The following is a 26,725-nucleotide window of genomic DNA, read 5'->3' as shown; positions in this document are numbered from 1 at the left end:
TCAATTTCAGGACCGTGAAATCATGACCTAAGAGAAGACCAAGAGTTGGACACTCAACTGACTGAGCCACTCAGGGGCCCCTATGAGATCTTAATTTTAATACTCATTGAGCACAGCTTGCCAGTCCATGAATAAGAGACCAGCTTAAGATAAATCTGGGGAAAAACGACCTTTTCAGATTTTATATGGATGGAAAAGTAATCCCTCATCTGGGAACATAATGCCTAACAAATAGCTGGTTCAAGAGCTAGGAACACAGTGAATGAAGCCAGCACAGTAAGCGATCCAGAGGAACCCAGCATGCTTATATCCCAGCACCCAGCTATTTTCATACTGGCCAGCCAATGCTGCCTTGAATGAAGATAGTATTTACAAAAATCTACTTCTCCTATATATTCTAGGAAGAATAGTTATATCTATCCACCGAGGCTAGAAAATTGAATTAACCAGAAGAGGGGGTTAAATTTTCAAAGTAGTTCTTATGTTCAGCTCATTGACCCTTTCAGCTATGTTGTCTTTGTGCCACGCAATATGATGGGTGGCTAAAAACAAAGAAATTGGGAGCTTATGGCTTTATGTTGTAAGTTAATATACCTTGCCAAACTTAGAAATAGGTTATAAGTTATTTTTCAAAATTTTTTTACTCATTTAAGTGGAATTCAGAATGCATTTTCCATATAAATAGTGTTGTAACTAGTGGTTATGACCCCAGAGGTCTATTTTTTTTCATAATGTAGCTGAACTATAGTATTAATCAGTACTAGTCTAGAGTAAAATATACAAAAATTGAATGCCATTTAGAGTACGACAAGGACAAAGAGAAGTGTTTCACAAAGAAATTTCTTTGTTTGGCATCTCCTACATCTATCATCATATCTCCTTTATTTTCTTTTACTAGATGCTTTTCCTAGCTACGCTCCCCCAGCTCCAAATATTTTCATTTTCCCTGTCCCACAAGTATTTTTGTTGTAAATTACTACTCCTTCCTTCCCCTAGCAAAGTTCCCATTTCCTCAGTGAAACCAGTTGCAATCAGATATTAAGAGGAAAGCGTTCTTTGGGTTCCCAGGTAGCTCAGTTGGTTAAACATCCAACTCCTGGTTTCAGCTTAGCTCATGATCTTGGGGTCATGAGACTGAGTCTTGCATTGAGCTGCGTTCAGCATGGAGGCTCCTTCAGATTTGCTTCTCCTCCCACTGATGCTCTCCCTAAAAAAAAAATAAAAAATCTTTCCCAAAAAAGGGAAAGAATTTTCTTTTTGTTTAACTTATTTAATGTATTTTTTAATTGGCAATGTATACACACAGAAAAAGAAATTTTACAAAAGAATATACAGTGAGAGCAAGTGGCAAGTAACAATTTTTGAAACGTATGATTTTATATTTGAAAGCAGATACCTGGGTGTTATGTAAACTGATGAATCACTGAACTCTGTCTCTGAAACTAAGATAAATCTGGGGAAACTAAGATAAATAATATACTATATGTTAATTAATTGAATTTAAGTTTTAAAAATTAAACAAAATGAAAGCAGATACCTGCTAAACCAAATGAATTTCTGATATAATTATATGAAGTATAACAAACTTGGGAATAAAAGTAGGCAGTGAAGGAGGAAAATTTTTTGGACAACAGAATACCACATAAACAAGCAAAACTTACCCTTGCTTTCCGCCCAATCAGCTCCCCTTACGCTATTCTAACTTTTTATACTTTTATCCCTTCCTTATTCTTCTGAACCCATCGATTTGTTGACGGTGCCAGATTTTTAACCATAGCTCTTGTAGCAGTGAGCTTTCAAGTAGCAAGGGAACAAGAACCCTTGTTATGGTTCACTTAGGAATTTGCCTGTATTTATTTAATTTCTCTTAATATTTATTTCTGAAGATCCCTATTACTTATGTGTATCATTCCATGACTCGATATTAGAATTAGTGAACTTAAGGACAAGCCAGGATATTTTATAAAAGATAAAAATAGGCTTGCTGATTTTTTTTTTTGCACTCATTATATAATGAGTCAATCCCAGTCAATAAAGCCATTTTACTAGCTTTAATAATGGGTTCTTCATTTGTTCCATTTGTTTGGATTTCTTTTATTATCTTGTAAACCCATTCTAAAGCCTTGGTTTTTGAAAACCTGAAATTAAATCGAACATTTCACATCTATACATCAGTTTTAAATGATATAACATTTTATTTTTTTATTTATTTTTAGATTTTATTTATTTATGATAGAGTGAGAGAGGGAACACAAGCACAGGGGAGCTAGAGAGGGAGAAGCAGGCTTCCTGCCAAGCAGGGAGCCCAATATGGGGCTTGATCCCAGGACTCTGGGAACATGACCTGAGCCAAAGGCAGACACCTAAGAACTGAGCCACCCAGGCACCCCAATATAGCATTTTATATTTTGTTTTGGAAATTGTGTAAGTTAGGGTTGTCCAGAGAAACAGAACCAAGTGCAGAGACATATATATGTAATAACATAATAATAATATAGTATTAATAAAATATAACAGTTAATGATAATAAAATGGCATTGATGTAATGGTTATTAATAATTAAAATGTATTGGGGTGCCTTGGTGGCTCAGTTGGTTAAGCATTCAACTCTTGATTTCAGCTCAGGTTATATTCTCACAGTTGTGGGATCAAGCCCATTGGGCTCTGTGCTCAGCAGGGAGTCTGCTGGAGATTCTCTCTCTCCCTCTACCTTTGCCCTTCCCCCCACTTGCACGCACACACATGTTCTCTCTCTCTAAAATAAGTAATCTTTTTTTTTAATTTTTATTTTTTATAAACATATATTTTTATCCCCAGGGGTACAGGTCTGTGAATCGCCAGGTTTACACACTTCACAGCACTCACCTTAGCACATACCCTCCCCAATGTCCATAACCCCACAAAATAAGTAATCTTTAAAAAAATGATTTAAAAATACTGATGATGAGTTTATATATATATATATATATATATATATTTGCATATATAGAGATAGATTGATTGTGAAGAATTGGCTCATGCAATTAGAGAGGCTAAGTCCTACCATCTACCATCCACAAGCTTGAGACCCAAGAAAGCCAGTGGTGTAATTCAAGTTCAAGTCCAGAGGCCTGACAACCAGGGAATCTGATGGTGTAAATCCTAGTTTAAGAGCAGAAGAGCAATGTCCCAATTCAAACAGGCAAGTAGGGTGAGTTGCCTGGGTGGCTCAGTGCCTTTAGGGTCCAACTCTTCATTTCAGTTCAGGTCACGTTCTCAGGGTCATGAGATAGAGCCTCATGCTGGCCATGGAGCCTGCTTGAGATTCACTCTTTCCCTCTCCCCCTCCCCTGCCCCTCCATGCTTGCTCTCTTGCTCTCTCTCTAAAAAATAAAAGAAATTTTAAAAATAAAACAATTTAAAAAAATAAACAGGCTGGGAACCAATCCTCCCTTCCTCTGCTTTTTGTTCTATTGAGCCCTTCAAAGAATTAAATGATGCGCACCTACTATGGGAACCCTACAAAGTCAAATAGTACGGAAGTGGTTATACAGTGGTGATTTTCTAACTCCATCATTCCTTCTATTAGTCGGCCTTTTAAAAATTCATGGGTTTATAGTGATAAAGGGTTTTTCTTAGCTTTCCCCTTTCCACGTTTGCAGCCTTTCTCAGAGACAGTAGATCTTTGGCTCCTAATAGCAGCAATATATTTTCATATTTGCTTAATCTTACACGAACACAAAATAGTTTCAGAATTCCTGCACTCATAGTGCTATTAAAAACCAGCTTGCAAAGCATTCAAGATTTGTTTGTAGTCTTCTTTGTATTTAATTTGATAGTATATAGACAAAATACTATGTTCAGAACTATGTGGATTAGTTCTCTTTTAATATTGTTTTCTGTTTTAATTCCAGTGTAGGTAACAGCGCTATATTAGTTTCAGGTATAAAATATAGTGGTTCAACAATTCAAAACATTACTCAGTAGTCAGCATGATAATTGTACACTTTAATCCTCATCACCCATTTCACCCATTCCCGCCCCCCCCACACACACAGCTCCCCTCTGGTAACCATCAGTTTGTTCTCTGTCATTAAGAATCTGTTTCTTAGGGACGCCTGGGTGGCTCAGTTGGTTAAGCAGCTGCCTTCGGCTCAGGTCATGATCCCAGCGTCCTGGGATCGAGTCCCACATCGGGCTCCTTGCTCGTCAGGGAGCCTGCTTCTCCCTCTGCCTCTGCCTGCCATTCTGTCTGTCTGTGCTCGCTCTCTCTCCCTCTCTCTCTCTGACAAATAAATAAATAAAATCTTTAAAAAAAAAAAAAAAAAAGAATCTGTTTCTTAGGGTGCCTGGGTGGCTCAGTGGGTTAAGCCTCTGATTTCAGCTCAGGTCATGATCTCAGGGTCCTGGGATCGAGTCCCACATCGAGCTCTCTGCTTGGCAGAGAGCCTGCTTCCTCCTCTCTCTCTCTCTCTGCCTGCCTCTCTGCCTACTTGTGATCTCTCTCTGTCAAATAAATAAATAAATTCGTTAAAAAAAAAAATCCCATGTTTCTTGGGGAATGCTTGGGTGGCTCAGTCAGTTAAGCAGTCTGCCTTTGGCTCAGGTCATGATCCCAGGGTCTTGGGATCGAGTTCCAAGTCAGGCTCCTTGCTTAGTGGGGAACCTGCTTCTCCCTCTGCGTGCCACTTCCCCAGCTTGTGCTCCCTAGTGCTCTCTCTAACAAACAAAATTTTATTTACTTTTTTTTTTTTTGACAAACAAAATTTTTAAAAATCTTTAAAACATTTAAAAAAAAGAATCTGCTTATTGGTTTGTCTTCTTTGCTCATTTATTTCTTAAATTCCAGGTATGAGTGAAATCATACAGTATGTCTTTCTCTGACTTCTATTGCTTAGCATTATACTCCCTACCTAACTCCATTCATGTTGTTGCAAATGGCAAGATTTCATTCTTTTTTATGGCTGAATAATATTCCTGTGTGTGTATGTGTGTTTGTATGTGTGTGTATCACATCTTCTTTACCCAGTTCATCAATTGATGGACACTTGGGCTGCTTCCATAATTTGGCTATTGTAAATAGTGCTGCAGTAATCATAGAGGTGCATGTATCCCTTTGAATTAGTGTTTTTGTATTTGGGGGGTAAGTACCCAGTGGTGTGATTGCTGGATAGTAGGGTAGTTCTATTTTTAACTTTCTGAGGGACCTCCATGCCGTTTTCTGCAATGGCTGCCCCAGTTTGTATTCCCATCAACAGTGTAAAAATGGTTCCATTTTCTCCACATTACTTGGATTAGTTCTTTGAAGAATTAGTTATTCACCTGAAGTAGTTAGGTTCTCTTGTTTCTATTTGTATTGTTTTAATCTTTTTTTTTCTCTCATCCTTTTTGATTTAATTTTTTTAAAGATTTTATTTATTTGACAGAGAGAGACACAGCGAGAGAGGGAATATGAGCAGGGAAAGTAGGAGAGGGAGAAGCAGGCTTCCTGCTGAGCAGGGAGCCTGATGCAGGGCTCGATCTGAGGACCCTGCGATCATGACCTGAGCTGAAGGCGGACACTTAAGGACTGAGCCATCCAGGAGCCCCTGATTTAATTTTTTTAACGATGTAAAACATTAACATGGTTCCAAAAGCCAAAACTTTACAAAAAAGTATATTCAGAGAAGTGTCACTCGCTGCCCCATTCTTTCTATCTACTCCCTGTAGGTAACCAAATTCATTAATTTCTGGTTTACCTTTCTTATGTTTATTTTTATAAAATTAGGTTGTTTCATTTCTTTTTTCTGATTTCCCTTTTTATATGAAGATGGCGTATAATATATACTCTTTTACACTTTTTGTTTTTCAATTATGTATTTGTCCTAAAATGACACCCTGTTAATCAATTTGGCAAGTTTTAAATATAAGAATTCTTCCAACAGGAAAATATAGTTCCTCATTCTAGGCTTAAAATTTTTTCCCCAGAAAACAAGCAGTTAGTGACATGTCAATAAAACTCATTTATAAACAAACACCTACACATTAATATTTTATGTGAAGTTCCATACCCTTTATATTCTGAAAGGAAAATATATAATTCACTGCCATTAGCTTTTCTTCCTCTTGGCAGTTTCCTGCTGGCTACTGTCACTGCTATGAAAATGCAGTAATAGTGACTATCCTTCTGCAGGGTTTACTTCCATTAAACTTTTAATTTTCAGATTGTAGATTCACGTGCCATTGTGAGAAGTAAAATAGATCATGTGTAACCGTTTCGCACTTTACTGACATGATAACATCTTGCAAAACTGTGGGACAGTATCACAACCAGAAAATTGACATTGCCACAGTCCACTGGTTTTTATTCAGATTTCTGAAGTTTTACATGCACTCGTTGGTGTGTGTTGTGTGTATTCTTAGTTCTGTGTAACTTTATCACATGTGTAGATTCACCACCACCAAGATACAGGACATTCCCATCACCACAAAAGTCCCTCCTGTTGTATAAAGGTTATTTTTAGCCATTGGCTTATTCTCTTGTAGATAAAAAGTAATTTATTTTAGATTTTTTAAAAAATTTCTACACTAATCCAAATAAAATCTTTCTAATTGTAAAGAATTATGCTAGAGAAGCGCCTGGGTGGCTCAGTGGGTCAAGCCTCTGCCTTTGGCTCAGGTTGTGATCTCGGGGTCCTGGGATCGAGCCCCACACCGGGCTCTCTGCTCAGCAGGGAGCCTGCTTCCCCCTCCCCCTCTGCCTTCCTCTCTGCCTATCTCTCTCTCTCTGTCAATAAATAAATAAAATCTTTTAAAAATAAAATAAAGAATTATGCTAGAACTGGGCTTTTTATTTGTTTGTTATGAATGCAGTAAATTGTGACAGGTAGCCGCTGCCCAGAATTCTAAGTCTGGGGGAACAAGAGAATTCTAAGTCTGAGTTAGTGTTTATTATATTTTAAGCATTCAGTAATGCAACAAGAATCGGATTTATGGATCATTTTCTTCTTAAATCTTTTTAAATCACCCTTAAGAAGTCTCTAAGGGTGAGTTAGTTGAACATGGTTATCAAAAACTTAAAATGAAAATAAAGTCATGCCTGTATTCTGTAGGTACATAAAGACTAAAAGAGAGACCAATATTGACGAGACTTACCTTTCAGCTGTTCAAAATTTTTACATGGAAGAATGAAAACCTTCCCCCAAAGATCGGTAACAAGATGGGCATGCCCATTTTCACCACTAGTACTCAACAGTTTACAGGAAATTCTAATCAGAGCAATTAGAAGGAGGGAGGGAAGGGAAGAAGAAAGAAAACAAAAGAAAAACAAAAGAAAACTATCTCTATTTGCAGACAACATGGTGCTATATATAGAAAATTCCAAAGAATGCACAATGACTGTGTTCCTTATTATGTAACTCTGAATAATTAATTTGTTTCAGTTTCCATATCTGTAAAATGGTATAGATAATGTTTATCACAGAGCGTTATTTTAAAGATTAAGATAGAGCTTGTAAAGTAGCGAGTACCATGCTTTGACTTTGGAAAGAGTTCAGAAAAAAACTTAGCAATGTATTTCATCGTCACAATCCAGCTATTATCATTCAAAATAATCAGTTTAGATAAAAAATTAGGTAAGTAGAGGTTCTGTGACCAATTTACCTTTTTCTCTATAAGACATAATATTAAGAGGACAAACAAAACCCTGAGGATTTTGTCCCTGTAATGTACATAACTTTGCATAACTTTCAGGTTTCTTGAGATTATATACAAATACATCTCTTATAGGTAGTGACTTTGATGTAAATTATTAGAAATGGAATTAACTAAGAGTTTATTGTAGCCTTTGAGAGAATATAATACCAACAGAGTAGTAAGGCAAAAATCTGAACATAAAAGTTTAATTTCAGTATGGAGGAACAGAGATTGTGTTTAGACCATTATTTTGAGCAATGGTTTGTGGGGAATAAAAGAATGTTCATTAAATTAAGTAAAAGCACTAAGCAGTATCAGGGGCCCAGCAAATCATATACTTGTAATATTGACCATCAATACTGCTGTAAGATTTCTGTAGCACTCACAGTTTAGCCAGAGAGTGAAGAATCCAAATAGGTAGGAAATCCAGGATTACAGATTAGAAGGACATGTGTGTGGCAGAAGGTTAAGGGGCTTTTGTTCTTTTTGTAACTATCCCCAACTTTTTAAAAATGTAATTGACAGGGGCGCCTGGGTGGCTCAGTGGGTTGGGGCCTCTGCCTTCCACTCAGGTCATGATCCCAGAGTCCTGGGATCGAGCCCCACATCGGGCTTTCTGCTCAGCAGGCAGCCTGCTTCCTCCTCTCTTCTTGCCTCTCTGCCTACTTATGATTGCTGTCTGTCAAATCAATAAAATCGAAAAAAAAAATATAGTTGACAAATTTGTATATATTTAAAGTGTATAATGTGATGATTTGAAATATATGTGTGTGTGTATGTATCCATTCCATGAAACTTGTTGCTATCAAGATGGGAGGAGTTGATTTCCTCCAGAAAGAAGTAAAAGAAGGAGAGGAAAGGAGATTAAAATAAAAATGGGCTGGCTAGCTCAGTCAGTGGAGCATTTGACTCTTGATCTCAGGATCCTGAGTTTGAGGCCCATGTTAGGCAAAGAGTTTACTTAAAAATTAAATTAAAATAAAATTTTAAAAAATGAAATAAAAATGGAAAGAATGATGGATTATCTACTAGTCTACTGGTCATGCAGTGAAGACAAGTTTCCCTGAGAAAGCAGCTCAAGCATGTGAAGAATATTCTGAAAACATTTTCCCGAGTTATTTGATACTCAGGGCATACGGCTCTCCAACGTTGTCAAAAACAGTTTGCCTAGCTGAGCCCCTCAATAACTATTTTAACTTGAGAAACAGAATTATTAACAGGTCCTTTGGGGATGCACATGCACAACTCCTGGGGGCACCATTCCCATCTTAATCTATCTTAACAGGCCCCTTGGAGTCATTCAAGTGGCAGCCCTGCAGGACCCACTCTTCCCACATAATTCCATAAGGGTCAACAAGGTATATCATCAGTTCTTTAAAGTGTGGTGGGTAAGATGGTGTAGAGAGACTGTCACTTCAGTCCTCCCAGGAAAAGAGTGCAAGATGAAGAGCCCTTAGAATTGCTTCTCATGGTGAAATAGCTCATTTGCCCAGCATTGCCCCTGTGAGGCAGTGAGTAACGTTGATATAATGTTAGGGGAAGCTAGAGGTTCCCAGCCCTGGGTGGGAATCATTTAAACCCACTTGCTCCTTGAGACTTTTGGAGCTCAATGGAAGTAGCTGGAATTCCTTTATGACTCTATCTTTAAACTGAGGTTCAGGTACTAAGCAAGTAAGACCTCTGACAGGTGATTCTTCATTGAAATACATGATAATAAGGGAAAACTTTTAAAGAAAAAAAAATCACCTGCAATTCCATTTTCCTCACATAAGTTTTAGGTTTTGCGTAAATGCTGTTTCTCCATTCCTTGCTTGCATACCTCATATATTTTACTTGGATGAAACATACTGTACATATTCATTGTGTATGAAAATTTAACATATCATGTTAGTCTTATTTTTAATAGTACAGAAATGTTAATGGATAACACTGATGTGGTTTTGAAAGCATTTAAATAAAATTTCTGGCTTCTTTTCATAAAATCAATAGTACAGATCTGTGGTCTCTGAAACAGTAGTCACTAGCCAGCCACACACGAGCATCTGAAATGTGACTAGTCCGAAATGAGATATGCTGCCAGTGTAAAGTACACACCGGATTTTGAAAAAAAGCATAAAATAGCTCATGAATAATTTTTATTGATGATACTTGAAATGATAATACTTTGGATATATTAATTAAAATATATTATTAAAATAAATTTCACTTGTTTCTTTTTACTTCTTTCAGTGTGGCTACTGGAAAATTTTAAATTACATATGTGGCTAACATTTTATATCAGACTGCACTGATATAGATTATAAAATTGGAACAGATACTAAAACTAGAATAAGGGGATGGTTAAATCATCTTTGGTATATTTACTAGGTACAGTATTACATGGCCTTGAAAATTACAAACCTATGGGTGATGTGGCCAAAAAATATATATGTAATATTATATTTAGGAAAGTATGATATAAAGTTATAGAAATTGTCTCAAAAAAAAACCTCAGAATTTTTCCTGTATGCTAATATGCTAACTAGCGATATGTTCAGGGGGTAAGATTACAAATGAAGTTTTCTTTGTTTTCAAATTTAAAAGAATACCTTTATAATCTTTATCACACTGAAATTTATTTATTTGTTTATTTTTTTAAAGATTTTATTTATTCATTTGACACAGAGAGACAGATCACAAGTAGGCAAAGAGGCAGTCAGAGAGACGGGGAACCAGGCTCCCCACTGAACAGAGAGCCTGATGTGGGGCTCAGTCCCAGGACCCCGAGATCATGACCTGAGCCGAAGGCAGAGGCTTAACCCACTGAGCCACCCAGGCATCCCCACACTGAAATTTATTAAGCCATAAATCTTATTTTTTATTAAAAAAAAAAAATCACTGGGTAACAGTGACTCATAGACTTAGATCAAGATAAATAAGGAGAGTGGTAAAATTAGGGTTCTCAGAGTGGTACTGTGGAGAAAAGAGCAAGCCAATTAACTCCATTTCACATCCTCTCCCCCTGTTCAGTGGGAATGAAAGAAAGCAAAAACGCCAACGGCAGGATGACTGATAATATATGTTGTGTTTATAAAGAGATGAAAGAATGAAGGAGGAACATTTACATCTTTTACCACCTTGTAAAGAAAAGGATTAGAAAACTGAATCTAAGATCTTTTAAAAAGAATTAAAGGTGTGAAAATGACTTACTGTGTTTAAATGCTTGATCTTGGTAATTTTTTTTTCATTCATAGATTCATGGAGTTGCTAGCTAAAGTTGAGAAATCATCAGAAGAAATCATGGAAATAATGCAAAACTTAAGCAGTCTACAGGTTAGCTTTTTTTTTTTCCCCCCTTTGGGGCATATAATTTTTCGTATGTCTGTTACCCCACTTGAAAAATGAAAATAGGAAAGAAGCCCCAGCTTGGAGAATTCAATCCAGAAATGAGTTCGCAGGGAATATGTCTAATTTCCTTTTCATGGGAATTTTTCTTATAGGAACATGAATTAACCATAATATTTTAGTAATATGTGACTTTTTCACATTTTAAAGCTTGCAGTACTTGACCTGCCAGAAAAAATTAAATTTCCCACCAAGTTTAAGCTTTTCAGATGAAAGAAACCATAAACTGTATTTTCACTAGACTTGTCAGTAATATTATATTTGTAGAGAACTTAACTCATTTAAGATGTCTTTTTTTTTTTAGGCTTTGGAGGGCAGTAGAGAGCTTGAAAATCTCCTTGGTGTCTCACATGCATCATGTTTCTTACAAAGAGAAATGCAGAAAACGAAAGAACTAAGTAAGAAAAATTCATGAGTTTTCAATGGTATTTCTCCATTCCTTATTTGTAAATGTAAATATATATGCTAATGCTTTCAGTTTTAGAGATAAACCTAATTTTCCCAAATTTAAATCTGATAGACTTTTTTATATATGGCATTACTGAACATGTAATGGAAATATTATTTAGAGAATAAGAAGCCATATATATATATCTTTTGCCACGATATGTTACTTTAGGGATTCTTGTTGAATATGAAGGAAAAGAATATGCCTTGCAAACTGATAACCAGACTTTTAAAAAATCTGGTGCTTATTCTTTAAATATAGGATATAATAAGGTATTGCATTTTATACTTGATACCTGTATATATTACTTCAAATTATTTTTTTCTCATGAAGTTATCCCAGGATAAGAAATTATTCATATGCCATGCTAATTCTTAACATGAGGGGTTTTTTTTGTTGGTTTTTTGTTTTTGTTTTTGTTTTTTTGGTTTTGGGGTTTTTGTTTGTTTTTTAGTGATAAAAGTAACAGAACCAAAACTGTTTGAAAAGAAGAGTTCAGGACTTCCCAACAAAGGTAAAGAATTGTGTTTTCATTTATATAAAAACATCCTTTCATCTCATTTCATCATCGAAAACCGGTCATCATGAGTCCTTTTTTAGTGTGATCTTTTTAAAAGATCATAAATCTCATTTGCAAACCTTATACTGAATTTGACAGACCATGTCTGATAAGATAACTTCCCTGATGATTAAACTTTTAAAATAACTTTTGAAATACAGTTTTCAGTGTAAGATTTAAATTTTGTCTTTTTATTAAAAGTTCTTGAGAATATAGACAAATAGGGAGAACAAAGCATTAATATTTAGCAACTTTTAATGGTGAATTAGGATTACACAGAGCATAAAAAGTTACTTTGTAACCAGTGTTCTGAAAACTTTCAGATCATTAATGATGTTTGATCTACTGTGAACTCATATGCCTCTGAGCATTTCACAGTATGGGAAACTAAATTAGCAGGTTTTCGCATAACACATGCACATCCATACCTCAGTAAGCAAAATGGTCATGGACTATAAACTATTAAAACCTTTAGACCAACTTAAGAGAGATCATTTTAGTATTACTGACATGAATGCCATTTTGCAATCTCTGCAAGTGGAGGTTGGCCTTTAAACGGGTAGCCATGTTTTAGTCTACCATTTTTGAGTTACCAATGACTACCATTTATAGTAATGGACCAGTAATTACTATGTACTAGGATCAGCGAGCAGATCTTTGTAGCAACTCTGCAAGATATCGTTGTCATTATAGATAAGGAACGAAGACAAAAAATGTTAAGTAACTTGCCCAAAGACACTACTACTTAAGTGTCAGAGCGGAGATTGCAACTAAAGACCAGTCTAACCTCAAGTAGTGTGGTTTTTCTCATTGCTCCATGTTCCCTCGTCCTACAACAAATGAAATCGTCTAGTCATCCCAGTGTTTAGAGTCAAACATATGAGGCATAACTGAAACCACTTCAGCCAGTGTAGTATATTAGACTGTATTTAGGATCTTTTACAAGCCAGTGATGAATTTGCACTGGAAAGTGCTGGGATTCCCTGTTACTTCCGAAGGCCACCTGGGTAATGCAGGGCACTAGCTAGCCCTGGCAGGATTCCTCCAAGGCTCATGTGGGAAGAGAGCTGAGCAGGTTTCCTGAGCCATTCAGTAGAGCAGCTAACTTTCACTATGATCCCAAGAATTTAAGACTATGAAGTTAGCTTTTAGGAAAGGCTTAAGATCTCTTCTATACTGTGAAACTGGCTTATAATGTGTAGCTGGGTTTCAGTCTCTTTTAACTTGACAAGTTTTAGAGGATCATAAGGGGAAATTAAAATGTTTACTATTTCCAAAGCAGAGGAAATCTTTCTTCTATATATTATGTGCCGATGGTGTGAATTTTTTTCAGTCTGTAATTTCCTAGAATTGACTAGAATTAGGCTTTACAGAGTTGGCTTTCACTAAATTTTGAGAAATAAGGGAGGGAAAATTGTAGAATAAATAAGTGAATTGTCACTTTAATAATGAGAAAAAGTTTTCCAAAAGTATTGTTGCCTTCCCTAAATATTTATTAAGATGTTGAAGTTATATTCCGCGTGTTAAAAATTATCTCCCTTCAGTTACCTAGTATATACCAATCCTTTGTGTGTTTATGCATGACCAGCCTCAAAACTATTTTCTAGTATTTTAGGCATTGGAACTGACTTGCCCATTACCAAGTTTTCCCTAAGGACTGTTTGTTCAGGCATAAAGGAGACTACTATGACTAAATCATGTTTTAAAATGTCTAATTAGGGGCGCCTGGGTGGCTCAGTGGGTTGGGCCGCTGCCTTCGGCTCAGGTCATGATCTCAGGGTCCTGGAATCGAGTCCCACATCGGGCTCTCTGCTCAGCAAGAAGCCTGCTTCCTCCTCTATCTCTCTCTCTGCCTGCCTCTCCGTCTACTTGTGATCTCTCTCTGTCAAATAAATAAATAAAATCTTTAAAAAAAAATAAATAAAATAAAATGTCTAATTAGCACTGATTATTTGTTGTGGTTTAAATGAAAACTGAGGGGCGCCTGGGTGGCTCACTTGGTTGGGCGGCTGCCTTTGGCTCAGGTCATGGTTCCATAGTCTTAGGATCAAGCCCCACATCCTGCTCCCTGCTCAGCGGAGAGCCTGCTTCTCTCTCTCCCTCTGACTGCCACTGTGCTTACTTGTGCTATCTCTCTGCCAAATAAATAAATAAAATCTTTGAAAAAAAAATTTAAATGAAAACTGAATTTAGATAAATAAAATGTATAATAGCTATAAAAATATATAGTAGAATATATGTCATCTTCCATTTCTGTATCTTGGCAAGAGCTGCATTAGCTTTTATATTTCCCGAGGTGTTCAGATCTTCATTCGCTTTTCAACTAATTTTTTTTTTAAAGATTTTATTTATTCATTTGACAGAGATCACAAGTAGGCAGAGAGGCAGGCAGAGAGAGAGGGGGAAGCAAGCTCCCTGCCCAGCAGAGAGCCTGATGTGGGGCTCGATCCCAGGACCCTGGGATTATGATCTGAGCTGAAGGCAGACGCTTTAACCCACTGAGCCACCCAGGTGCCCCTTTTCAAATAATTTTTTTAAAGTGCTGTTGCCTGAAAAATCTTTTGAAGCTTACTTCCTTTATAATTTGAGTTTGAGTGTTTTTACTGAGTGTTTTCCCCTCTTCTCTCTCTGGTTCATAATATATGTATTTTTTTATTTTGGTGATTTTGCTTTGTTTTTTATTAAAGATGAGTATATCAACACATTTATACACATATAATTTTTTTTGCTGAGTTCATGACTTTCAACCTTTTTTATTTATACATTCATTTTACAAGGACTTTGCTAGTATTTTTGACATCTCAAACTAATTTGCTTTGTATGTTCCTTATTTGGGGATCCAACCTTCAACTTTTTATAGAAATTTCTCCTTTACTTCTTTCTTTTACTATGCTATTATCCAGAATTGGTTAAAATTTAAAATGTTTGGGGAATCTTTAATATTAGAAATTATATAATATAAAAATAACTCCCATAATATGTATGAGATTTGTTTTATTAGGTACTTAATGAAAATAACAAATTACTTGTTTCATGATCAAAACAATGTCCTTCAGATTCTCATAAAATTTTCCTAGAATAGTTAAAGTAGACAGTATCAGGAAAATTCCAACATTTATGCTGTTGCTGCCTCTTCATGTCGGTCCTCTAGTTCTATTTATTTTTCCATGTCACTGCTAGCTTCTTTTAGCATCAGTTGTAGTCTTTATTACCAGCAGAGCAGTAAAACTGTGAAAATAACATGCTAGTGTTTTAAATAAATAGACATCTGACACACATTCTTAAGTTTTTATGTAATATTCAGGGGACATTAAAACGTATACAATAACTTGAAAAGGTACACTGAGATTTACATAGTTTTAAAAAGAACTGGACATCGCAAATCAGGGAATGCTTTGATAGAGTATATGAATAAAAGAGGCTCTCCCCTGCTAAGTACAAATTTCTTAAACAAAGGAAGGCTTTCTCTCTTTTTTTTCAGTTACTTAGGAAGTAAGCCTAACTTCACTTTCCTTAATAATATTGGCTTTATGACTCTTAGAAAAATAATGAGATGAAAGGTCCTTTTTCTGTTAGATTTAGATGTGAATTTTCATAATTATTCTTAATTTGTTATGCTGAAGATTTAAAACATGACCATTCAATGGGTTGATACAGATGGAATGTCACATTATCATCACATGGTAAGGCATGAAATTTATTTACTTTACATAATCAACCTCTACTTAAAACAACTTGATACAAATATTCCTAAGTCAATAGATGGCATTATATAGTACTTAGTATTTTCGTTTTTTTCTAGAAATATTAAAAAATACCATCATTGTTTGCCTATGACCAGTACTTCCAGTAAACAAAATGTTTTTGAAAAGAATGTAAGCAAATTGTAGAACAGTTGCCAAGATATGCAATCTAGACACTTAGCTTTAGTCCAAAACATATTTTATCTGTTTTGAGAATAATTGTGTAGGTTGCAGTATGCATATTTGAAATGAAATGTAACCATCTGAACTTTACATTGTTCAAAAAAGTTGATTGTCTCAGCTGTTTGTAATACAAAATATTTCAGAATTTCTAGCTGTGGCCTTCAAAAGAAAAGCACAAACTATAACATTTCTGCTTTCTTTAGCTACCTTACTGTCTTACATTGTAAAATACATCTGGGTCATAGGATTTTAAGTTTTCAGATTCTTGGACTACAGGACAAATTTTAAACTCTTTTTGTTTTAAGACTATAAAATAGTTTGATATTGCCTTTTCATTCTAACCACCCACGGAAGTATTTTTTAACTTAAAAATATGTTGTTCTTTCCGCCACTCAATCTTGAAAAAGTATTTATCATATCGGCCAAATAATTTTACTCCCTAGAAAACTACTACCCTTTTTGTTTTTTATATCTTAACATTAAACAGTATCATTTTTTAAATACTTCAGTTTTAAAAGCACTGAAGTTTGAAGTCAAGACATGAGTTTTAGAAGGAACAACAAAAATTCCTTCCTGTGCCTTAATGTTCTTGGTTTATCTGGAGATTTAAACAAAAAAAAAAAAAAGGAGATACTAGTTTTGGTGACCGAGATCTACATTAATGTACAACTATAGTCCTTACTCTTTCTGAGAATTCACCTACCATGTATGTTGTACGTGGTTCGTACCTTTCCTATTAATAATGTTAATGCCCTTGTCTTACACTATTCATCACTGTTTTGGGGATATATTTTGACTGCTTACTTGAGATTTGTCTAGGATTTAAGAAAAAACAAACTGATCTATTACTTTTCAAAGCCTTTTAAATAATTTCTTCCGCAATTTGAATTTTTGTATACCTCTTTAGAAGTATGATCATTTTTATCTTTTAAATAATCAGTTTAAAAAAATTAAACCATAGATTTGAACTCACTTAATAGCAATTATGTATTTAAGAGGTGTAAATAACTTGCTATCAGACATTACGAATATCCAGGTGCTCTGTATGTGCTGATGACAACAAAATTGAAATGAAAGACTGTAATAATTCTGACTGGTTTTCTCTGCAGAAGATATTGATTATTTGTGTGTGGTGAGAGATTTGGAAAATTCAATTAAAGGAGTTGTGCAAAGGTTTCATAAATTTTCCTTCTACAGCATGTACACAGACATTGTTGCGTATTAAATCAATGCAGCACTTCACAATATATTTTCTTTGAAACATAAAAATAAATAACATTTAAACAGTTCTGCTTACTACAGAAACAAATTTTATTTTCTGTGAAGCATTTAGTCATGTGCTATCACTGACTCATACACATTTGCCAGCTGTAACAAATTTTATAGACATTTTCTCCAGAGACATATCTCACATACTATGAATTTTTAAATGAGCAAATGGTGAAGAAGGGATGTCAGCAATATAAAAATTGATCAGTTAAAAGATAAAAGCATAAGTAAAGAGATTTGTATGGTAGTCTTAATAGGTTTTATTAAATAAAAATACTATAAAAAGACAGTAATGAACAGACTGAAGACTAACCATTCTTGAGGTGGAGAAAAATTATTCTGGCACATTTAGTAGAAATTGGTTTTATGTCACCTGACAGGTGAACATTTTTTTTCTCCATTTTAACTCTTAGAGTAGTCAGAAATGCTCCTCAGAAAAGAGTTAGATAAATTTTCTAAGTGGTTTATGTATTAAACACATATATAAAATAATATAGCAGGTATTTATGGTGTCATATAGCTAATTATATAGTTAAAAGCAGGACTTCTGTAAAAAGTATTAGGTGATTTTTCCTCCAGCTCAGACCTCATACAGGAGGAAAGGCATTTGAATGCATATGTTCCCACCATGTGACTTCAGCCCTCTGGAATCTCTCTCTTTGTGAACTCCAGGCCTCTACTGCTTCTCTCTCTACATTGATTGCTCTTTCTTCCATCTCTGTCTAGTAAATTCCTGCTCATTCTTTAAGGTCAGCTTCAGATGTCACATCCTCTGTGTAACTTTCTCCAGCTTGCCTAGGTAAAGCTAACTTGCTTCTTCTGGCCTTCTACATCACTTGTCTAAATGTTTATAAATGTATTATGCTGTAGTATTGTAGTGTATTGTAATTGTCCAGTTACAGGGCTCCTGGGCTCCTCCTCGGCAAACAAACAAAGCTTGTATCTCTGTATTATAGCCCCAGAGCCTAGTATATAACCTGATAGAAGGCCCACAATGCGTGTTCAATGAATGAGTAAAAATAAATGCCACTCTAAGAATTTTCTGAAGGAATTTAAATATTTTCAAATACTTATAAATCATGATCTCCTTTGAGGCACCTGGGTGGCTCAGTGGTTTAGGCCACTGCCTTCAGCTCAGGTCATGATCTCAGGGTCCTGGGATCGAGCCCCACATCAGGCTCTCTGCTCGGCCGGGAGCCTGCTCCCCCACCCCGCCCTGCCTGACTCTCTGCCTACTTGTGATCTCTCTCTCTTTGTCAAATAAATAAATAAATTTTTTTTAAAAATTATGATCTCCTTATATGCCTCATCCATTTAATATTTACTGAATGCCTATGATGAGCCAGGCCCTTTTCTAGCACTGGGGATACAGTAATGAACAAGGCAAACATAGATAGTCCTGCCCTCGGGATTGTAGAATCTGTCACAAAAGACAAATAATTTTAACAAAGCATAAGCATACATTATAATAATAAGTCTTTTTGGCACTTTTTATCCTAAATTCTTAAATGTACATTCTGAAAGAGAATTGGGCAAATTGGTAAGATGTTGAAATGAGAATTTATAACCCCAAAGCTATTTGTAATGTAAAATAAAGGTCTAGGTTCTTTAATTTCATTTAGCATTTATTCTGCATCATATACTGTGACAACTTACTTTGAACTGTTTTCTGAAAAAAATATTTTTTTCTTATAGGATTGTATCATCTTGACAGCTATGAATTCCTAAAGGGCATTTTAAACAAAGGTAGGCTTTCACCATTCTAATTAAGGTTAGCATTGTTAAATTTCACTGTTTTGTTCAGATGGAAACATTTTATTTATATTATCAAATTTGATACTGTCTATGAAGAAAATAAGGACATGAGCTTTGGAGGTGTTTTTGAAATTATATTTAATCTATTTTTATAAATAATAGGATAATCTGACAAGATGTGTGAATGAGAGGCTGATTAAAAAGAACTGTAGAGCTCATCAGCCTAGCTTTAAAAGTGAAAAAGCACATATATTTAGGTGAGTGTATAGAGGGCTCTTAATTTAGCACCTTTAATATAAATAACTAATTAGGTACTGACAGGTGGGTTATAGTTTCTGTAGGACACATGTAACTGAATGAGATACAACAAGTCTATGAATTTGGAAATTTGCTGAATTAAGTAAATAATTATATATTAATTAGTTGTATCTTTCTTTCAAAACAGTTCCCTATAGATTCAGCAATATAAGTAAAAATGATAAATTTATAACATATTAGCTAGAAGCAGTATGAGTCATAATGTGATATTAGTGTCTAATGTGCCTGTAACTGAAGGTTTGCATTAAGAACTAGCCTATCCCAGACTTAGTGGCAGCGATATTCCAATTAAGATTCTTAGACGCTAACCACATGTTGCCTGCTATCTCTTAGAAACAAATTATGGCAAAATAAATTCTATACTGAAAATACATTTCTTTGGAAATGGTATTTCAAATGATTAGTATTAGCTTCCTAACTAGCAGTTTTCAAAATATTTGCAAAGCATCTTATGTACAAAATTGTGTCACTTTTCATTCATTATAATGTTTATTCTGTTGTACACAACAAATAATAGTTTATAATAATAACTGACACTTACTAAGCACTGCCAGCGTGCCAGGTACTACTACAGGCACTTTATACAGATTACACTCAACCTTTTCAACAATGTATGTGATATACAGTTATTGTCTTTATTTTATAGGTGAGGAAACTGAGGCACAAAGAGGTTAATAACCTTGTCCTAGAATTACCTCAGAAACAGAGCCAGGAGGCTAACCTGAGTAGGCTGGTATCAGAGCCTTTGCTTTGCCCACTCACAATAGTAAACTATGATTGTCAGGCTTCACTGCCAGGCAAAGGTTTTAGTTCCTATGAAATAGTAAGGATCTAATATATATACATATACACATGTACTCATCATAGGGTTAAACATTTTGTGGAAAATTTCTAGTCCATGGCAGTCCACAGACAACTATTAGATGGCTATCATAAATACATAGTTACTGTTATACATCTGGCTAATAACATACACATTTAGTATATGATGGTCTCATTTATGAACTTTGGAGAACTTAGAGTACTGAGAATAGCTTTGTGTTCCTGGATTCTAATAAAAATTAGAATGTCAGGGGTGTTATTCTGAGTCTTTAATATGAGTAGTGCTTACAAAAAACTTGCATGAATGAAGGTTGACCCACCACTCAGCTTCCCTTTTTGTGGAAAGCAGTAGAGAGAAACAATGAAATGAAATTGGACTAAACCTTTGAGGCATTTCTCTGGGTTCATTTGACTGTGTTTTCTTATTTTGGGCACTTTCTTCATGATCTCACCCATTCCTTGACTTTAGTTCTTATCTTAGTGGAACTTATAGTTTCCAAATAGATTTTGACCTTCTTCCTGAGCTATAAACCCACAATCTCAGCTGCCATATATTGTTCCCCAAGAACATTGATTTCATCATTTCCCCCCCAAATTCTAACTCATTCTACTTTTGTAGGGATTACATTCATCCATTGATAAGGCTTACAACCTCAAAATTCTGTCCCTTTTTTGTGCCCGCATGTGCACCTGCTGCCAGGTCAGCTCCCTTCTAAAAATGTTTACCTCTCCCTTCCATGCCCCCTGCAGTTGTTTATTCCTCCATGACCTCTCATCCAGATTATCCTCCCCACTGTAACCTGCCTCTGCTCATTGGTCCTTTTTCCCTACAGCCTGTCCTGCTATTGGACAAATTATGCTTAAGAAGATATCACTCTACCATATTCACAGTAAAATCCAAATTTATACTTTATCCTCCCCATTGTAACCTGCCTCTCTGCCCCTCGGTCCCTTATCCCTACAGCCTGTCCTGCTACTGTACAAATTATGCTTAAGAAGATATCACTCTATCATATTCACAGTAAAATCCAAATTTATACTAACATTCAGAACTCTTCCTAATGTGACCACAGCTTACCTTGTCCTTGGTCCTTAGTCTCTCCGGATTATGTACCATTCTCCAGACACATTCCTCAGAGAGAAACTTTCTCATTCCCTTATCTTTGTTCTTGTCTTTCCTCTGCTTAACATGTTTTCCCCCATCATTGTAAAAAATTTATCCATCTTTCAAAACCTGCTTATGACTCACCTTGCATTAGACTTCTTCAGATCCTTCTGTTCCATGTTCTCTCATTGTTCCTTTTTTGTGCATTTGTCATAGCTGTCCAACTGGTATGACTAAGGGAGGGTATTAAACTCTGATTTTGTCCTGTGCTCTAAAAACCTCTGACAAGCACAGTACTCCTAATACCATTGTGGCCAACTTCCCCATCTACGTCAGTTCCTGTCCTCTTATCACACCTAAGTGATTATTCCTCCTGACCTTTATTGTCCAGGGGGGAGAAATACCCCAGATTCACTCCCAGAGCCTTTAACAAGCAAAGCCATTATAAAATAATGTTAGAATAAGAGAGAGTGTGAGTAAGAGAGGCAGCAACCTGTAGGCCACAGACAGGACAAAGACCAGCAAAGGACTGGAGGGAGCATGGTAGGCTAATATTAACAGGGGATACTGCAGGAGATACTGGGGTAATATATCTAGAAACAACTGGGTAAATAATTTGGTTAACAAAAGTATGAGGCTTAGTATAAACATAGCACTTGTATTATGCCAACCTTTTAAACCTAGTGATCAAGCTAAAGATCTAAGATTTATATTCTATACATGAAATGATAATAAGGCAAGCTATGATAAGCAATACAAGTTCAGACCCCTCTTCTTTCTAGGATTCTGGGCAATAGCAAGCACAAAAAAGGGTGAGTCCATTTAGGATCAAAGTGTCAACTTGATTAGTGGAGAAATTGATAAATTCCAACATGGCAGGCCCTCTGGCAGAAGCTTAGGGTAACTAATACGGAGTGGGCCTCAGGCAGAAGTGGAACCTTCTCTCTCCCACACTAAGTCTAAATCTTGAACCCTGTGAATCTCAATCTTGAACCCGAGGAGAAAGCTGGATCTTTGAAGTAAACTCCATGTCCACATGACATTGATCACAGTATTTGTTTTTGGTGGATCCTGAATTTGGCATTAGAATCTTTCTCAACACACTTCTAGCAGCCCTGATCAACTGATGAAACTCTTTTGCATGGTCTGGCATTATAACAGAGGAGAGGATTTGGATTACACGTCCAGCACCAGCTCTGTTATCTACTTAGCTCTGTGGCCTTAACAAGGCACTTGGTTCCCCTAAACCTTAATTATAAAATGGGACTGATATTTACCTTATGGGATTGTACAAAATGAGCTTAACTAGCACCTCCCCCATAGTAACTAATGATCGTCTTACTCTCCTGTATAATATTGTCATTAGGTCTGATAACTGTGTATCAGTAACTTATAGGGATATTAAGTGAACACTAGAGTGCTTAAAATCTTCCACAGGAATTCAGAGCAAACTCAAATTGGCAAGCATTGGTGGTAGTCAAGTTGGCAACTTACCTTCTTCTAGGACAAGAATATATGTGGACTCGCATGAGTAGGGAAATATAGGAGCCTACCATGCATTACTTCTTAATAGCTGCCAGTGTAAGCATGGAAAGGGTATTTCAGGAGTGAAAGGTCCATGTACCCTATGGGAAATATGCCATCATTTGCCAATGGCTGAAGGCTTCCTCTCACAGAGGTCCTAAACCAAACGGCAAGAACTTCTGCCACCACTAGGAGGCCCCAGAGGGACATACTCTGAATAGGAATGCCAGTAAATATGGTCTCTTTTTTGGGGGGGCAGCTGTTGGAGGAAACACCTGCTGAAAGGCCCTGAAGGCTTATAGACAAAAGGCATGTAGATTTTGGTGTTTTCAGTAAGTAGATCATGTAGGAGTTTTAGAAATATCTGAGAAGTATCTCACGATCCATCTTCACATAAGGAGTGTGGTGTCTGAGTAAGCCCTATTGACAATTATTTGTGAAGCTGAATCTTGTTAGAAGACCCAAAATTAAGCAAATGAGAGATTACCAGTATCTAAACAAGGTACCAGATTACCTGGTAAATGGGTGTTTAAATCATTTAAGTAGTGTATGAGATGCATGTTAATGTGGAATCTAATTCTTGATTTAATAATCATCTTTTATATCCTACAGGCATTTAAAAGAAATGCACTTACTATGAACACCAACTTCTGCATCTGCCTGATCATATTTAAAGGAACAGAAGAAATGTTTGTAATTAATCTGCCCAGTAAATACCAGATCATAGCACTAGGCAGGTGCAGGTCTAGATAAAATTTCTTGCAGCTAATTTAAACTTTTTACACACACCAGTAGATAATCTCAATGTAAATAATACATTTCTTCTTGACCCTTTAATGTAAGCCAACATGTAGAAGAGGATATTAACTTCTTTTCTCTATCACATACACTTCTGTATACTTTTAGCATTTGTGGATAGGGTTTTTGGGGTTTTTTTTTTTTTTTTGTAGTTGATTGTGGATAGATTTTGAAAGCATTTATGAAAATGGCACTTTAATAAAACTATGTTTTAAAACTCAGATTAAATTTAATGGCAAATGGAATTAGGTAACATTTTTCCATGGAAGACCCCAAATGAGTATTAGATTCTTTTTAAACTTTTTTTTTTTTTTCTTTTTAAACTTTTAAATTTTTTCTAAAAGTTTATTGTGTAGCCACTATCTCAGGGGTGAGTTTTTATCCTCTAAGTTATTTCTACGCTTATACCGAAGAACTATTTTCCAAGTTTTAAAATTTTCACACCTCCTTTTATAAAATTGTGGAATGTATTTTTCAGTACAAGTTGTTCATAAACTGAGCTGCAGACTCTACTGAATTTAAAGAAAAGATCTTTTTTATGGGGCATGTAATCACCTCCAAATTATTTTGAAGCATTAATTTCAATTTCTGTTTTTCTGTGGTGTTATTTTGTATCATCCTCATACTATCACAAAATAAAGGGGAAGTAGGAATCACAGGATGTGTTATAAATTGATAACTTTTTTTTTTTAAGAGATTTTATTTACTTATTTGACAGAGAGAGAGAGATCACACGTAGGCAGAGAGGCAGGCAGAGAGAGAGGGGGAAGCAGGCTCCCCACTGAGCAGAGAGCCTGATGCGGGACTCGATCCCAGGACCCTGAGATCATGACCTGAGCCATAGGCAGCGGCTTAACCTACTGAGCCACCCAGGCGCCCCTGATAACTTTTTTTTTTTAAGACCTCTGTATTTTTCTTTGACCATTTCTACAGGGAAAAAAATGCTACTCCCTTGGTACTTGCCCTAAGTCTTGACAAAATTTGTACATTATTGTATCATGTAAATAAAAATACTATATGAAAATCTGAAACAAAATTTAACTTAAGTTTGAAAATAACTGATCTTCCATTTAGAGAAACTTCAGATTTACCTCTTAAAATGAAAATGAGTTTTTAAAAACTATTAAATGACATGTATAGTAAATAGTAACCCCAAGTAACTATTAAACCTAATTCCCTTCAGTAATGATTTTATTGGTACTATTTAAATAAGATTTTAAAGGGGCGCCTGGGTGGCTCAGTGGGTTAAAGCCTCTGCCTTCGGCTCAGGTCATGATCTCAGGATCCTGGGATCAAGCCCCGCATCGGGCTCTCTGCTCAGCGGGGAGCCTGCTTCCTCCTCTCTCTCTGCCTGCTTCTCTGCCTACTTGTGATCTCTGTCTGTCAAATAAATAAAATTTTAAATAAATAAGATTTTAAAGATAATCAGTCTGCTAAATATTAAGAACACTTTATGATACAGTCCTTCTAATAGGACATTACCTAAGTATACCAAAAAGGATAATTCCTTTGTGTTCTAGCATTGCAAACTAACCTTAGGATATAAGCCAAAGCATATAAAGAAACTTATATTAGTCGGGAAATAAAGGGTTAAGAAGTAGATTGGTTGCATATGTAATGCAAGTTATGTAGGTATGTGCTTAATGCTATTATGTCAGTTACTGTATGTTTGACCTCGATACACTAAGCTTTTGCCTTTCAGAACAGCTGGGTCTGCTAAGAATCATTTCCCAGTTCTCTTCATTGTAGATCAGATGACTCTCGCTTTATCACCCTTGGAGGCCACATGAAGGACAAAGCAGAAAGATCCACAGACAAAACTAATGTTTATATGGGGGGAAGGGGGGTGCGTCATGGAGGAAGGCGGGGGGATACACTTGGCCCTGATCTTCCAATGAACATAACAGAAGAGAGACCAATTGAGACTTGAAACCCCTGTGTTACTCCAACCATTATTTAGTTACATCCTATCCATCTTTTACTCCTTCTATTGAACAGAGAGGCTCCTTTGGCTGCCTTGACTTTTGTAAATGTTTCACTCACTTAGTTGTGGTTTATCATTTGGACAGAATGCTACATCTGGGATTTTTCTCCCCTCCTTAACGCCTCAAGGGAAAACGGCTTCTGTATGCTTCATATTTGATACATGAACATACACCCTGTTCTCTTCATTTTAAGAAGCAAGCCTAAGTTTATTGGTAACAGAGAAAACTGTATTTTTCAGACACAGCCCTTCCCTCTAAAATGAACTTGAACATAACTTAGAAGGGTTCGTTTCCTAACAGGTATATTGGTGAAGTAACTGAGAAATCTTCAGCATGCTTGCATTACTTAAATATATTAAAACATCCCAATAACCCTGAGTATAGCTGAGAGAAGTACTTTGGAATTCCTATTTCTGTGATCATAATTCATCAATGGACATTTTTGGTATTCTGGAACCTAATCCTTTGAAGTTCAAAGTGGACTCTTCTTAAATTGGTTTCTAATGGATATAAGAGATACTTGACTTATAATTGCTGCATGTCTCCATAAAAGCTACAAAGTTACACGACATGATTAAATTATGTAAATTATTAATTATCTAAATTATCTAAAATGTGTATTTAGAGGATTTATCTATAAGATACCTTGAATATGGGTACATTCTATTTTATTAATATTTATATAATATGCTTTTATTTTCAAATAATGTTTCTCTGCTCGTTATTTAGAAGTGAGAACTTCCTCATCACGGATTTAAATCAACATCCTTTGTTAAACCCATGTATGCTATTACAAAAATAAAAACTAAAAAAATAGGAGTACACCAGCCAGCCAAGATGCTGACATTTGGGCACAGTGATTACAGATGGTGACCATGGACAGCGATGTTCCTGCTGATTCGGCAGTGATTCAAGGCTGCTTTTCTGTGCTGACCTGCCCTTTGAGTCCATTTGCTTTGAGAAAGAAATACTTCCTGATTTTTGCTTTGTCTAAACCTACTTCCTTTATCAGACGTAGAAGCATATACTTTCTTGCAGCCTGTCCGTGTCTAGAACCAGATTTTCTTTGTGTCTATGTGTTCAGTGTTTTAAAATATATCACCCCTTAGTCAAGGTACTTTAATGAATGGCTTACGAAAGAAATATATTCATTAAAAAAAAAAGGTTGATGTGAAAATA

General features: G+C 35.8%; 1 protein-coding gene across 1 annotated transcript in view; it reads left to right on the top strand.

The window, feature by feature from the left end:
- LOC111142980 (integrin subunit beta 3 binding protein) overlaps nucleotides 1–23,704 on the top strand; it is a 47,500-nt gene extending 23,796 nt beyond the window's left edge. Inside the window, exons 4-8 of the mRNA XM_022496351.1 lie at nucleotides 10,887–10,965; nucleotides 11,342–11,435; nucleotides 11,940–11,999; nucleotides 18,935–18,985; nucleotides 23,376–23,704. Of these exons, the coding sequence (XP_022352059.1) occupies nucleotides 10,887–10,965; nucleotides 11,342–11,435; nucleotides 11,940–11,999; nucleotides 18,935–18,985; nucleotides 23,376–23,383 (292 nt within the window). The 3' untranslated portion in view covers nucleotides 23,384–23,704. The remainder of the gene's footprint in view (nucleotides 1–10,886; nucleotides 10,966–11,341; nucleotides 11,436–11,939; nucleotides 12,000–18,934; nucleotides 18,986–23,375) is intronic.
- Nucleotides 23,705–26,725: the final 3,021 nt, after the last annotated feature.

The sequence above is a fragment of the Enhydra lutris genome, unplaced genomic scaffold, assembly GCF_002288905.1.
Source record: "Enhydra lutris kenyoni isolate GAN:26980312 unplaced genomic scaffold, ASM228890v2 scaffoldscaffold9, whole genome shotgun sequence".
Classification (NCBI taxonomy): Eukaryota; Metazoa; Chordata; class Mammalia; order Carnivora; family Mustelidae; genus Enhydra; species Enhydra lutris.
Note: the sequence above shows the minus strand (reverse complement) of the source record. Positions and strands in the feature narration are given on the sequence as shown.